The 14,799-nt window shown below is 46.4% G+C and overlaps 1 protein-coding gene and 1 pseudogene across 1 annotated transcript; one reads left to right on the top strand and one right to left on the bottom strand.

The window, feature by feature from the left end:
- Positions 1–253: 253 nt before the first annotated feature.
- Positions 254–14,173, bottom strand: C8AH17orf67 (chromosome 8a C17orf67 homolog). Its single transcript, XM_059270708.1, has 3 exons — positions 14,119–14,173; positions 13,128–13,234; positions 254–383 (listed from the first exon to the last, which is right to left on the bottom strand). Exons 1-3 carry the CDS (start codon positions 14,171–14,173, stop codon positions 267–269), a joined length of 279 nt encoding a protein of 92 aa, XP_059126691.1. The 3' UTR covers positions 254–266.
- On the top strand, positions 1,636–1,739 carry LOC131918160 (U6atac minor spliceosomal RNA; annotated as a pseudogene).
- Positions 14,174–14,799: the final 626 nt, after the last annotated feature.

Here is a 14,799-nt window from a genome sequence, read left to right as displayed (position 1 = left end):
GGAAATGCAAGCATGTGGTACACAGGTCTTTCCTGGATGACAAGGTACCATCCCCTCCCCATGTGGGATCTCTGGATAACCAGTAGGCTCCCCTGCTTTCCTTCTTGCCTGGCTGGCTCCCTTGCCACCCCTTAAACAACAAGCAGGTGACACTCTGGCCCCTGAGCACACTGCCCCAGAAAGTCTCCCCACCATGAACATACTTCGCATAGTTACCCTCTCCAACAGAAGAAGGTCTGGGACATACCGAGCCGGCCCGGGACCCTTTACACAGGGTGGACCAGGTTCCTGTCGCAGTGAGGCTTGCAGTGGGGATTCAGCCAGTGTTCCAGAAACTGCTCCTCAGCACGGTGCTCCAGGGCCAGCAGGTGATGCACATATTCCTGTAAAGACAAAGCCATAGCAATGGGAGGTGCCTAGAACTCCCAGGCTGGCCTTGCGCTCACAGAGACCCGCCTGCCTCTGCCTTCTGAGGGCTGGGATCAAAGTTGTGTGCCACACACCCGGCGTGTTCCTTCTTCTTAGTCTCAGTCTTTCACACAGCCCAGTGGGAAGCAAGCCAGCAAGGGAGCCAGATGGTACAGCCCGCAGGGCCAGCCTCGCTCCGAAAGAACCCTGGGCTCTCCATGAGATGGGAATCACTGTGAAGTGTGTGTGAAATGGAACCACATAAATACTTTTATATAACTCTAAAACAGGGGGGCTATTGACCAGAAAAAGTGGCATTTCATCTTGAGAGAGAATGAACATATTTAATCATATAGTATTTGTGACAAGATTAAATTCTTTTGATATGTATCTATATCAAATTATACACATATATCAAAATTCTTATATGTGTTATATATAATAAATATATATAATCACTATATATAAATATATTTTTTTTAAGACAGGATTTCTCTGTATAACAGCTCTGGCTGTCCTGGTACTCAATTTGTAGACCCAGCTGGCCTCGAACTCACAGAGTTCCACCTGCCTCTGCCTCCCGAGTGCTGGGATTAAAGGCATGCGCCACCACCGCCCAGCTGAAAAATATCTTAAAGCACATAAACCCTCCTACAGCATTGAAATGCTTTTAACAGAGGGCCTGGTTTGAACTTTAAGTTTTTATGTTTTGAGAATGTCCTCCAGGAACTCTATAGCCAGGACTAAATACAGTCATTAAAAATAAAAAAGGAAGTGGAGCTGGGAAATAGTTCAGTTAAATAAAGGATTTGTCATACAAGATTAGGACCTGAGTTCGGATCCCCAGCACCCACATTAAACAAAAATGGGTGTAGTGACGTATGCCTATAATTCCAGCACTCATGAGGCAGACAGAAGGATCCCAGGGCTCTCTGGGCAGCCAGTCTCTCAGAAGAAGTGGAGAGCAACTGAGGACCTCTGACCTCCACCTGCAAGTACACACAGCTGTAGCTGCATGCCTGCACAGGACAACATGCACCCACATACACCATACATGTGCACACATACCCACAGAAAAGCCAGACGTGGTGATTATGTAGCTGTAATCCCGGCACGTGGCAGGCTGAGGCAGGAAGGCAGCCCATACATTCAATGCCAACCTAGGCAACATAACAAATTTCAGGCCAGCCTGGGCTTAGCGTGAGACCTTGTCTCCAAAAAAAAGAAGTGTTCTATGGAGAGAGGGAAGGTTAACATTCCCCTTGACAAGGGCCTAACACACACATACAGGTAACGCATGGCCACCTACTTAGTGGCATCTACTGCTCTTTGGAACTGGAAAAAATTACACTGAGTGAGGTAACTCAGGCTCAGAAAGACAAACACCACATGTTCTCTTTCATATGCAGATCCAAATTCTGGCCTCTAGGGGCACGGCCCTCACATGGTGCACATTCGTCCATGCAAGTCAAACACTCCTACACGTAAAATAAAAATAAGCCTATAAAATAAATTTTTAAGTAGAGAGAGGGCTACATAGAGAGACAGTGTCTCAAAAACAAACAAATCCTGGGCTCAGGAGATTCTCTCTTAGCCACCCAAATAGCTAGGACTATGGTACACGCGACCCAGCCCAGGTAAGTTTTATTCATTGGTTTATTTTTTATGGCAACAGCCACAGTCCACTGAGTATGTGACTTAGTGCCTGGTGCAGAGTAGGGCCTCAGAGCAGCTGCTCACTGAAGGAACACATAAATGAATGTACGAAAAGGTTGCCTTCTAGCCTACTAAATCCTCCTTGGAAGGTCCCTCGCCATCTCTGTCAACCGTCTTGCTAGAAGCGCCAAATGTACATAAAAGCAAAAGTCAGTATCTATTTCACAGCAGCTGAAGTCATCACTGAAGAGAAGCCATCAAAATAGACACACACTGAGAACAAGGAAGAAGCCAGCACCGGTTTCCATGACACTTCAGTATTTATTTTAAATGTTAGGGAAATGAATATGCCACAAAGGCCTGCAGGCCGTCATTAGTCAAAGACGAAAAGCCAAAGCACAAATCTGCTAAAAACCACAAATTCAACAATTGCATCGGCCGAGTCCGGAATGACCCAGCATTAATGAGCATCTCAAATGTTCCTGGACAGGGAGAGGAGAGGGAGATGGAAAACAGGTTTTCATTTCTTTAGATTTTCTTCTCCAGGGAGGGAAGAAATTAAACAAAAACAAAAACCAGTATTTGTGTTCCGTGTCAAGTGCCCATTGTAATGATTTAAGTGAATCATTTCCTAGTAATTGGAATGGAAACTACACATAGACCCTCACTGGAGGGGTGTGATCATGAAGTGAAATGTCCAGCAGAGCCTGACCTGAACCCAAGAGTGACATAGCAAAAGCCTATCAAGGCAGGAACTTCTTCCAACATGTCACCATCCTTTCCGATGACATTCGGGCAGGATTACAGATCCATTGACATTTGGGAGAATTATTTTGCTCATTAGTCAAAGCAAGGTAATCACACAGGCTAGAGGCTGGCTCAGAAGTGACATGCCCTGGATCCCCAAAAGCTCCGTGCCCCAGGAAAGCCAATATGCACTGAGCTCAACTGACAACTCAGTAATTCTGAACCGTCTTTGAGACCACGGGAACAAAAGGATAATGGAGTTCCTAGGACATTTGTCGCAGGGCTAACCATGAAAGCAGATTTACAAAGGCCACTTAGCATAAAGCTAGCATGATTTATCTGCACCCACTAAGAACACGCCTGAAAAGAACACAAGCCAAAATGGCCTCGCTTCCTAGAAAGGCAAATTCCCAGGGTGTGGGAGTGCTTATGAACACGATCATAAAAGACATCACTGAAGCCTGAATGTCATCTTTCTTAAAGAGTTTGTATCATTCTCCCTGGCAATTGGCAAACGAATTCTTCCCTGAAATTTAGAAAGATGAAGAGAGGCTTAACGAGTTTACATGAGGCAATAGAAGATATTTCCTTGAAATAAACTCCAGCCTCCACGGCAGAGTTCTATCCTGCTGGGTCCACACACCCCTCCCATCCATCCCAGGAAGCACGGAGACATAACTAGTATTTAGTAAACGCCAGTCATTCGTTTGGTGCTGGAGACCCAGAAGTGAAACAAACTGTCCATCTCCTAAAGCCATTTAGAACAGTCTAATGGGAGAGCCATAAAAATATCAAAATTGGGGGCTGGAGAGATGGCTCAAACAGTAAGAACACACACGGTCCTTGCAAAAGGCCCAAGTTCAGTCCCCCGAGCTCATATTGGGCAGCTCACAACTGCCTGTAACTACTACTCTAAGGAATCCAGAACTCCCTCTTCTGGACTCCATAGGCCCCTGCACACACATGTCGACATACATACCCACACAGAGACAAACACACTGATGCATAATTAAAAGTAAAAAAGAATCTTTTTAAATAAATAAAAATTTAAGTATTAAACATAGAGTTCACCAAAGCACCACCTTCAATCCTCAGTGGGATGGTAGGGCTGAGAGTCAACCCATTATCTCTCTGGGCCTTTTTCTAGAAACCCACATTCAGATGGTGTGTTTATGCAACGTACAACATTGTTTTGTAGATGAGGAGGACAGTCTCTCTATCCACAGGAGATACCTTCTCAGCCCCCCTAGTGGATGTCTGCAAAAGCAACTGGTGAACTGAACTTCCATATATTATGGGTTTTCCTACACACACAGGCCTATGATGAAGTTTAATTTACAAACTAGGCCAAGTAAGAAACCAATGATAATAATTAATTATAAAACAGAATAATCTAAATGTTATGCTACAGAGCTGGAAGGGTAATTCCATCAGTAAAGTGCTTGCCCCCACACACGGTAGGGCCTGCCTCAGGACAGGCTGGGTGGGTCTGTCTAGGGAGAAAGGTACTGAGCTTGTCCATAATAATGGAAAAGAAAGGTGACAGACCAGATAGCTCCATTAGTAAAACACTTGCCTTGCAAGCATGAGATCTTGAGTTCAATCCCCAGAAGCCACGTTAAAACACCCAGGCATAATGGTGTGCACGTGTAATCCCAGTGCCAGGGACACCAAAACAGGCAGATCTCTGTGCTCACTGGCCAGCCTGTCTATCCTGCTTGAGGAGTTCCAGGCCCATGAGAGACCCTGTCTCAAAACACAAGGTAGATAGCTCCTGAAAAACGATATTCAAGGTTAACCTCTGGCCTCCACACACATAAGTGCACACGTAAAAGCACAACTGTACACACACACACACACACACACACACACACACACACACACACACGGCTCTCAATATAGCTTATTGGACTGCACTTTCCCTTCTTCCTGTGAGGACATGAGATGATGTAATGCCTATCAGGCAGGATGGAGTGAGAGGAAGGGCAGAGGGCGTGCATGAGACTTGCTGACAGGGAAACACAACAGTTCTGCAATGGACCCAGTGATGGACACTGTTGTCAATGAGCAAGGCAACCCTTATCAAAGAAAGCACTTAACTGGGGGCCTGCTTACAGTTTCAGAAGGTCAGTCCATGATCATCATGGTGGGAGGCAGACAGACAGAGCGTGGGAGCAGTAGCTGAGAGCTTTATATCCCAATTCACCTCCTCCAACAAGGACACACTTAATCCAACGAGGCCACACCTCCTAATCCTTCCAAGCAGTTCACCCACTGGGAACTAAGCATGCAAACATATGAGCCTATGGGAGGCATTCCCATCCAAACCACCACAGAGACTAAGTGACGGACAGGTGACTTGCAGAGACTGTGGCCACACTAGACATCCCCACCCCTCATCACCCTCCCTGGAATGCTGCACACTTTTAATTGTATGTGTTGTTCCTTGCTAGAATTTCCCATTTAACATCTGTAGACTCAGGGTGACCACGAACCTCAGAAACTTAAGAAAGTAAATGTGCAAATAAGGAAGGGGGAGGAGCGTCCTGGAAGGGCAGAGAGGAAGGAGAGAAACACTGTGACACTCAGAAAGAAGGAGAGGGGCCTTGCAGGCAGATGGAGACACTTGTGAGGATGTGCTGAGGCTCCATTTGAAAAGCAATGAGACATTCTGGGTGAAGGAATATCAGTTGCCTTGGAAGGATAGCAGGGAACCCAGGGATAGCTTGGGGCTAGCATGTCCCCAGGCCAGAGCGCACTGGCTTTTTTCTATAAGCAGAAAGGAGAGGGAAGGCTGTCTTAGTTAGGGTGACTACTGCTGTGATGGAACACAGTGGCCAACAGCAACTTGGGGAGGAAAGGGTTTATTTCACTCCCAGTTCCATAGAACAGTTCATCATCGGAAAGCAGCCAGGGCAGGAACTCAAGCAGGGCAGGAACCTGCAGGCAGGAGCTGATGCAGAGGCCATGGAGGAGTGCTGCTTACAGGTTTGCTTCTCATGGCTTTGCTCAGTCTGCTTACTTAGAGAATCCAGGACCACCAGCCCAGGGATAGCACCACCCACAATAGGCTGGGCTCTCCCCCACCAATCGTTAAGATGACTGTTGTTTATGTCAAACTGACATAAAACTAGCCAGCACAAAGGCTCTAAGGATTATTTACTGGGCTGTTTTGTGTATTTTTGTCAATAATCACCCATAGATAACATGCTCTCTCATTTTATCCTCACAATGAGCCTAATAGGCAGTAATCGCTTCCTCATTTTCTAGCTGTGAAAACTGAAACTTGGGGAGTTTAAATGACCTGGCTAAGATATGACAGTCGGTCAGCAGGGAGTGGAGATACAGACAAGCTAACATGAATTACATGATCTTGTGGAAATCATACATTGGATCATTCATTTTTTAATGGTTGTTTAAATAGTATGCCCTCTAAATTCATGTCTACTTATAACACATGAGGGTGAGCCTTTGTTTTGGAAATTGGATCTTTATTGATGTTACCAATTAAAGATGACATCATACTGGGTTCAGGTGGGTCCTATCTGATGGCTGGTGTCCTTTGAAGAGGGAAACGTGAGAGACTAGGGTGATTGCTCAATGGCCAGGCACTTCTTAGCACATATGGAATCACCACGTGATGTACTGTTTCCGGTTCCTGCTACCTTCATCTCTCCACGGTCACAGGCTGCAACCCAGAACTGGGAGCTAAGATAAATCCTTTCTCCCCTACGCTTCATTTTTCAGGGTATTTCAGCACATCAGCCAGAAACAGAACTAGAACATTCCAACAATGAAAAGGTGGTAATGCAGACACTATACCACACAAGGAAGGCGGCCACGTGACAGCCGGCAAGTTGGAGTAAGGCAGTCATGGGTTAAGAAACAGTAAGGACCACCAGCCACCACTAGGAGGCACTGGAAGGACAGACAACAGTTCTCCAGTGCTTCCAGGAGCAACTAACTCCACCAAGGCTTGACTCAAACCCCAGCCTCCTGAGTTGTAAGATAATAAAGTCCTACTGTTCTAAACACTACAGCCCATTACAGGACCCTAAGAAATGAAAACACATAAACCTCACAGAGGACGGAGGGCACAGTAAAATTTTGCCCCAAATCTTATCACTCAGGAACATCATCACTTTGGCGCCTTACACACATGTACACGTGGTACCCATATAAATATGGATAGGCCGAGTTTGCCTTCAAAACTTCCCCTCCATTTTGAAAGTTGTACATGCAAAATCTTATTTAAAGTTTTGTCAAGAGTATAGGAAACTGGACTACCAGGGCGCATCAGAGGGGAAAGGTACTTGCCGTATAAGCTTGGTAACCAGAGTCCAATCCCTGGAACCCACAGAAAGGTGGAAGAAGAGAGCCAAATCCACAGAGTTGTCCTCTAACCTACTCATGGATGCTATGGTATGTGCACCTATGGACACTCATCATGCACATGTATAAAAAATAATAAATAATTTTTAAAGGAGTATAGGATGCTGGGCATGGTGGTGCACACCTTTAATCCCAGGACTCAGAAGGCAAAGGCATGTGTGTTTCTGAGTTTGAGACCAACCTGATCTACTTAGCAAGTTCCAAGCCAGCCAGAGTTACAGAGTGAAACCCTATCAGAGCGAAAGAAAGAGTCAGAAACAGAGAGAGACAGAGATAGAGGCAGAGAAGCAGAGAGAGACAGAGGCAAGACAGAAACAGAGAGAAACAAGACCAGATATTCTGTTGTTGTTGTTGTTGTTGTTGTTGTTGGGGTTTTTTGTTTGTTTTTCCAGACAGAGTTTCTCTATGTCACAGCCCTGGCTATCCTGGAACTCTAACCTCGAACTCACAGAGATCCACCTGCCTCTTGAGTGCTGGGATTAAAAGTGTGCACCACCATGCCCAGCATCTGCCCTGCTATATAATCTTTTTTAAAAAGACCCAGGAAAGATTTGTTTGGGTTCATAACTTTAGAGAGTCGATTTAGTCCATCGTGGTGGGGAAGACATGGCAGGGATCTCAGTTCAAGGTAGCCAGTGTGTGACTGTCCACATCATGGTGAACCAAGGAACAGAGAGAACAGGGTAAGATCCAGGGGCCAGGCACAACTTTCAAAGGCGTACTCCTACCGACCCACTTCCACCAGCCAGGCCCCAGTGCCAGCTGAGGAACAAATATCAAAACACGAGCCTGTGGGGACATCTCAGCTTCAAACGTCTTTCCATTCTGCCCTCTCTTCCTCCAGGCCCAGCTTCATGCAGTTGTCTCCAAACAAGTCGGGTTATTTGGTTGGTCTTGGCCTCTGCGAGCTTGCTGAGGCTTCATTAGACCTCCAAAATCCTCTGACAACTCAGTAAAATCTACCTGTCTCCACAAGGCATGTCCCTAAATGAATGCCAAACTTTGGGGAGCTCCCATCCCATTTCCATGAAGTCCAGACCCTACTCTCTAAAATCTCCGACAATCTGGGGCCAAGTTAATTATAAATGACAGTCACAGCCCATTTCTCTGCCACAGCAGCTTCTAGATTCTAGGGGTGACTTTCCCCTCCTGACAGCCATGATCACCCCACTGTGTGCCACCTGCCAGTCATCATTCCTTCCAGAAACCCACTAACACAAATGGCAGTTTGTGGCTGGGGGTTCCAGAGGATAAAACAGCATACAGCAAAACCAACTCCACACCCAATGTCAATGGTTCAGATACGTGTATCAGCCGTTTCCTAGAGCAGGGAATTCCAACGACATGCTTCCTTGGTCATCATCCAGGCTCCTTTCTCTGGTTCCTCTTTCTATCTCCCACACACATTAGGCTTCACCCTCTTGCTTCCTGGCTGCCTCCTACATTTAAAGTCCCTCCCCCTTCTTACCCAGAGTCATCTGTCTCCCTCTTGGTATCTCTTCCTTTTCCCTCCAGGTCCCAACTTCCTCCATCAATAGTCCTGTTTCCCCCTGCTCCCCCAGGACAGGTGCCAGCCTGCTCATCATGAACATGTTGTCAGATGCAGGAAATACACAGGAGCTGTTTCAAACAGTCAAGCTCCCCCTCGGCCCCCTCCCCCATGCATGGGCAGAGCTTGTTTCCAACAAGCCAGGAATTCTGCAGATGCCAGCCTCTGAGCTGGTTAAGCCAAGTGTCAAGATGACAAACACCATAAAACAGATCTTCATGAGGAGAGACTGCAAGTCTCCGTGTGTGTTTTCATTTTGAATTAACACTTCCCCAAAGCACCACCTGTTACCTTCTTCCATGGCTTCTCTGTCCTCTGAACCAGTTTTTTTTCCTCCAATCACTTAGTGAGAAACAAAGCCATCCCACTAGTCAACATCTCAGTTAGTTACGTTGGCAGAAAACACGTGGGTCTCCAGGCTTAGTTCCCAGGGGCACATGCCTTCCCCCAAAGGCTGTCAACTGTCCAAAGTCCACCTGTCCATCTCCCGGGTACCATGAGATGAAGATGGAGAACATGTCTAACAATGTCATCGCCTGTTTCCCATGTACAGCAGGGTCTGAAGGCCAGCGTCTGAGAGACTTTGTACCCTGAACCTCTCTAAATGGTTCCTGAGGAGCAGGCCTAATTATATCAGTGTCCTGCTTAAAATCCCTAGATGCTTCCACGGTGTACACAGCACAAAATTCAATCATGTTGCAATGATGTCCAAGGGATGTCCTACCTGACCCTGAGACAGCCTTCCAATGGCATCATTCCAAGTAGCCCAGGGGCTCAAGTCAAGGCCCAAAGAGGAATATGGAGGAATAGTCTGACACATAATATTTTGCAAAGTCTTTTTCAAAACACACACATGTGCCAGGCAGTGGTGGCGCACGTCTTTAATCCCAGCACTCGAGAGGCAGAGCCAGGTGGATCTCTGTGAGTTCGAGGCCAGCCTGGGCTACCAAGTGAGTTCCAGGAAAGGCGCAAAGCTACACAGAGAAACCCTGTCTCGAAAAACCAAAAAAAAAAAAAAAAAAAACCACACACACACACATGTAGGCCAGACATGGTAGCACACACCTTTAATCCCAGCACTCAGGAGGCAGAGGTAGGTGGATCTCTGTGAGTTCAAAACCAGCCTGATCTACATAGTAAGTTCTAGGATAGCCAAGTCTATATTGAAATACTCTGACTCAAAAAAAAGAAAAGAACGGGGGCGGGGGGGAGGAAGAGAAAGGGAGAAGGAAGCATGGCTCTTCAGAAGCCAAGAGTCCTTGGATGATGTCCACCCTCTGTGAAGCTCCTGACCCTGCCTGGCCAAAGGTGGGACCTCACTGACATCCCAAGACAGGCTGGCAAGCACAGGGCCACCATGCTTTGCATTCAGATCCAGCTGTGCGTGTTCTCAGGGGTGACGACGGCCTCAAGCCAGGAATAGGCACAATGTCGGCAAAGGAGTACACTCAGAAGTTTCTAAGCTGGGAGAGGACCACACAACGCAGAGTTCAGAGCCAAGTGCAGCACAGTCGCAGGAGGCAGGAAACGGAGCTTCAACGGTCCAAACACCTGCAGATGGAGGAGGCCTACAGAGTCTTCAGTAAGGGCCAAAGCCGTTGCCCCACAGAGCTTAAGACGGCCAGGTGCAGGCGCTGTCAGAGAAAACCTCAAAGGCCAGGATGAGCTGAATGACAGAATGTTTGCCCTGCATACTCAAGGCCCTAGATTCAACCTCCGTGCTGGGAAGAAAGCCTAGAGCAATGGTGTAGAGTAATGTAAGGAAACCTTCCCCATACACAATTAGAAAGTAAGTAGAGATTCAGGCTAGCTGGAGGGCTCAGTGGGTAAAGGTGCTTACTGCCAACGCTGACAACCTGAGTTCAGTCCCTGGGCCCTACAAGATACAAGGAGAGAATCAACTTCCATACGTGGTCCTCTGGCCTCTGCATACATGTACACACCACTAAACAAGTAACTGGAAAACAAAGAAAGAATGAGAGAAGAAACAAAGTCAACCGGAAGGTTCAACTCTAGTCCAACCTGAGTCAGCAGCATTTACCATCAATTGATTTTTTCTATGCTGGGAACCAAATCTAGGGCCTTGTGCATTCCAGGTGAGCACTGTACCACTGAGCCATATTCCCAGACCATGCAAGTCTTTTAAATATCAAATTATGCACACTGAGAGAGAGAGAGAGAGAGAGAGAGAGAGAGAGAGAGAGAGAGAGAGAGAGAGAGAGAAGGCAAACGTGATTCCAGGTCCCTGTGGACCTCACTTAAGAATCTGACAGAGAGGGCTGGAGAGATGGCTCAGAGGTTAAGAGCACTGACTATTCTTCCAGAGGTCCTGAGTTCAATTCCCAACACCCACATGGTGGCTCACAACCATCTGTAATTAGATCTGGCACCCTCTTCTGTGTACATAATAAATAAAAAATAAAAAATAAATTTAAAAAAAAAAAAAGAATCTGACAGAAAGGCTGAACTGATATCCACTTGAGGGGGTTCAGGAAAGAGGCCAACCTGGACCAGAGAGATTCCACCAGACAATAATCTCCAGACAGCCCAAGCTTGCTGGTACAATGTTATGAACTTTTACCTGGATGAGGCAGAAATACCATGAATGTCAGAACAGCCAAGCTAGGCCACAAAACAGGGGCTGGACAGCCTGCCAGGGTCTCATAGAATGTACTAAACACCCAAAATAAAGGCAGGAAAAGGACTGTAGAATTACATTCCTTGTTGTTGTGATAAAATGTACAACTTGAGACAGGCAGTGGTGGTGCATGTCTTTAATATTAGCACTTGGGAGGCAGAGGCAGGAGAATCTCTGTGCGTTCGAGACCAGCCTGGTCTACAAGGCAAGTTCCAGGACAGCCAGAGTTGTTACACAGAGAAACCCAGTCTCAAAAAAAAAGCAAAGGAAGGAAGGAAGGAAGGAAGGAAGGAAGGAAGGAAGGAAGGAGAAATGGCCCAGTCCCAACTCATATCTCTTCAGCACAATTGCTGCACCTAAGGGTCAAGGATCATTACACAAGAGGGACCTGGAAGACTGTAAGAGCCAGAGGAACAGAAAGTGTGCTGTGAAATTGTGTCTCCTCAAAATGTCAGCGAGACTGCATCCATGAAGTCTAGTCAACATGGCTGCCTAAACAAAACTTGAACAGGGGTAACCAATGGACATGCTAACATGAAGGAAGGAACACTTGTGAGGCTTCAACCCTAGACAAGGAACTATGGGCCACTGGGGAATTCAGAGAGGGAGAGACACAGTCTTTCCTAGGGAAAAGTCCCCCAGTTAGTTATCTAATGCCAAGCTGTCAACCCTGAAAACATATACATGCAGGTAACATTATACAGACTGGGCAGGTTGTATTTATGTATTTAGGAGTGTGTGTGTGTGTGTGTGTGTGTGTGTGTGTGTGTGTGTAACAATAATTAAAAGGAGGCAATGAATTTGAGAGAAAAGGGGTTACATGAGAGGGGTCAGTGAGAGGAAAAGGAAGTGAGGAATGATGTAATTATAACTTTAAAAAATGATTATTTAAAAAAAAAAATGAAAGCTGCCAAGCTGTGGTGACACATGCCTTTAATCTCAGCATTCAGAAGGCAGAGGCAGGTGGATCTATGAGTTCGAGGCCGGCCTGGTCTACAGAGTGAGTTCCGGGACAGGCACCAAAGCTACACAGAGAAACCCTGTCTGGGGGGAAATAAAATGAAAGCTAACGCCCAGCTTGCTTTCCCTTTTGAATGCAGTCTAGGACCCAATCCACAGAACGGCGCTGCCTGCACTTAGGGTAGGTCTTCCCTACCTCGATTAGCTCAGTCTTGAAACCCTCAGACATACCCAGAGGCTTGTCTTGGAACTGATTCTAAGTCCTGTTAAGCTGACAATATTAGCTGTCCCAGGTGCCTCGGTTCAGAAAGACTAGGCAAGTGGAAACCACGACCCACAGAGCAGAGCTGAGGACCAAGGCCATCATCAGAGGTAGCTGGTACCAAGATTCTACCCAAGGTGGCTGTTGCTGGCTGAGGATGCGAACGTAGTCGGCCTGGGGTCCGAGAGGCAGACACTGGGTTGGCATCAGCCCAAAGGAGCAGCTGCTGAGCAAGCAAAGCAGAGGAGGGAGATGCTGAGCAGCCCCCTCAGGATGCAGGACACACACACCACACCCCCAGAGACCCTACTAGTTCTGTTTTAAGTACCCTGTCCACAGGAGATGAGTAGAGCCGGCATCCCCAGGAGTGAAGACCACTCATGTCTTACTCCTGTGTCTGTAATCGAACCCCCATCTCACAGCCCACCCAGAGACCAGCACTCAGTTAATTTCAGAATAAACAGCCCACTCAGAAGATAGTGTGTGCTATGCAATTGCCAAGGCCAAGCACTCACCCGAATGGGCTCATCCGGGAATCCAGGTTTACTGGGTCTGTCCTGTCGCCGGGACCTCAGGAGCTGTTTGGCTTGCTTTTCTGTCAGAATCGGGGAGGCTTCTGTAAAGAATCAGGAAAAGCCTTGAGAGGTTCCCAGGCCCGGGAGTCTACACTTCATCTCAGCACTCCAGAGAGGATTTGTAAATTCAATCTTGGTTAAAACACAAAGAGGAATCTGTCCTAAAGGATGTGGCATGTCTGAGGACTTGGGGATTTTAAATTGTTTCTACTATGGTTAACTCAGAGCAAATACTTCAGAATTTAAATCTACTTACTTCTTGCAATGGCCCATTCATTTATAGTGGACATTTATGTAATGTATAGAGGTTATTGTTTGTTTTGTTTTTATTTGTTTTGAGACAAGGTCTCTTCGCTGGCTGGCCTTGAACTCCATGTCTAGTTGGGATGACCTTGAACTTCTGATCCTCACAAGTGCTGGAATTACAGTTGTTTGCCGCCATGCCCTGTTAACACGGTCCTGGGACTAAACACAGGGTTTCTTCACACATGCTCAGCAAGCACTCTGCCAACGGAGCCGCAACTACAGCCCTGAATATGGTTTTTAAAAAATATATTCTTTCCCATTCTATTATCTGTGGCAATTAAGACTGTGTTAAATCCTGTCTTCACACATTCCACTCAGAAGATATGGTCACAAAATTGTTCATGGTGGCGGGGAGGGTAATCATATGCAAACATTAAAATACATTAGCATAATATCCATGATCACATATGCTCTTTAAAAGATGATGTCACTGAAGGCTCATCAGCATTTTTTGAAAATAGTACTCAAACACACTTAAGACTTTTCAAAGAAAGTAACCCATCTCCCTTTTAAAGAGTAGGAATTCTAGAAGCTCACTCTTACAAGAAGAAAGAGTATCAAAATATCAATATATACTATATATGATCACGTCAATGCAAAAATAGGCCTTAGAGAGAGAACCCACCTGAGGAGAAGACCAGCAGAGTGAGGACAAGGACCAACACAAACAGCTTCTCCATGGTGCCAGGCCCCGAGCCCCTGACTGAACTCTCCGGACCCGTCCTACCTACTTGAAAGAGGCCCTGTCAGTCCCAATGCCCTGTAGACTTTCACTAACACGGCTTGCCATGTGATGCTAAGTGTATCTGACTCTGAGTTTATAATAATGACTGTTAAAATATTCCCCCGCCCCAAATTCCTGTGACTTTTCATCCTGAGACGGGAAATGATCCTTCTGTAATGTGACCTCCTGAATGTGGTTTTGAGAATATCCATTTCGTGTAAACAGGTCTATGGAGCACATTCTGTAACTTTTCTGAGTGTTTCTCTAAAGCTTTGGCTTATAGTCTGTTTCACTGGGTAGCACTCATCTATCTCTCTCTCTCTCTCTCTCTCTCTCTCTCTCTCTCTCTCTCTTTGACATCTGGTTATTTTGTGTGTTTGGATGTGTGTGTACATGGGTGTTCACATGGCTTTGTGCAAGTCTGGAAGTCAGGAGACAACTTGTGGGAGTCAGTTCTCTCCTTCCACTGTGTAGGTCCTGGGGATTGAACTCCAGGTTATCAAAGGTTGTCAGGCTTGGCAGCAAGCGCCTTTACCCACATAACCATCTCACCAGCCAGAATCGTCTCATATTTGCATATTT

The sequence above is a fragment of the Peromyscus eremicus genome, chromosome 8a (genome assembly GCF_949786415.1).
Source record: "Peromyscus eremicus chromosome 8a, PerEre_H2_v1, whole genome shotgun sequence".
Classification (NCBI taxonomy): Eukaryota; Metazoa; Chordata; class Mammalia; order Rodentia; family Cricetidae; genus Peromyscus; species Peromyscus eremicus.
This window is presented reverse-complemented; position numbering and strand designations above follow the sequence as displayed.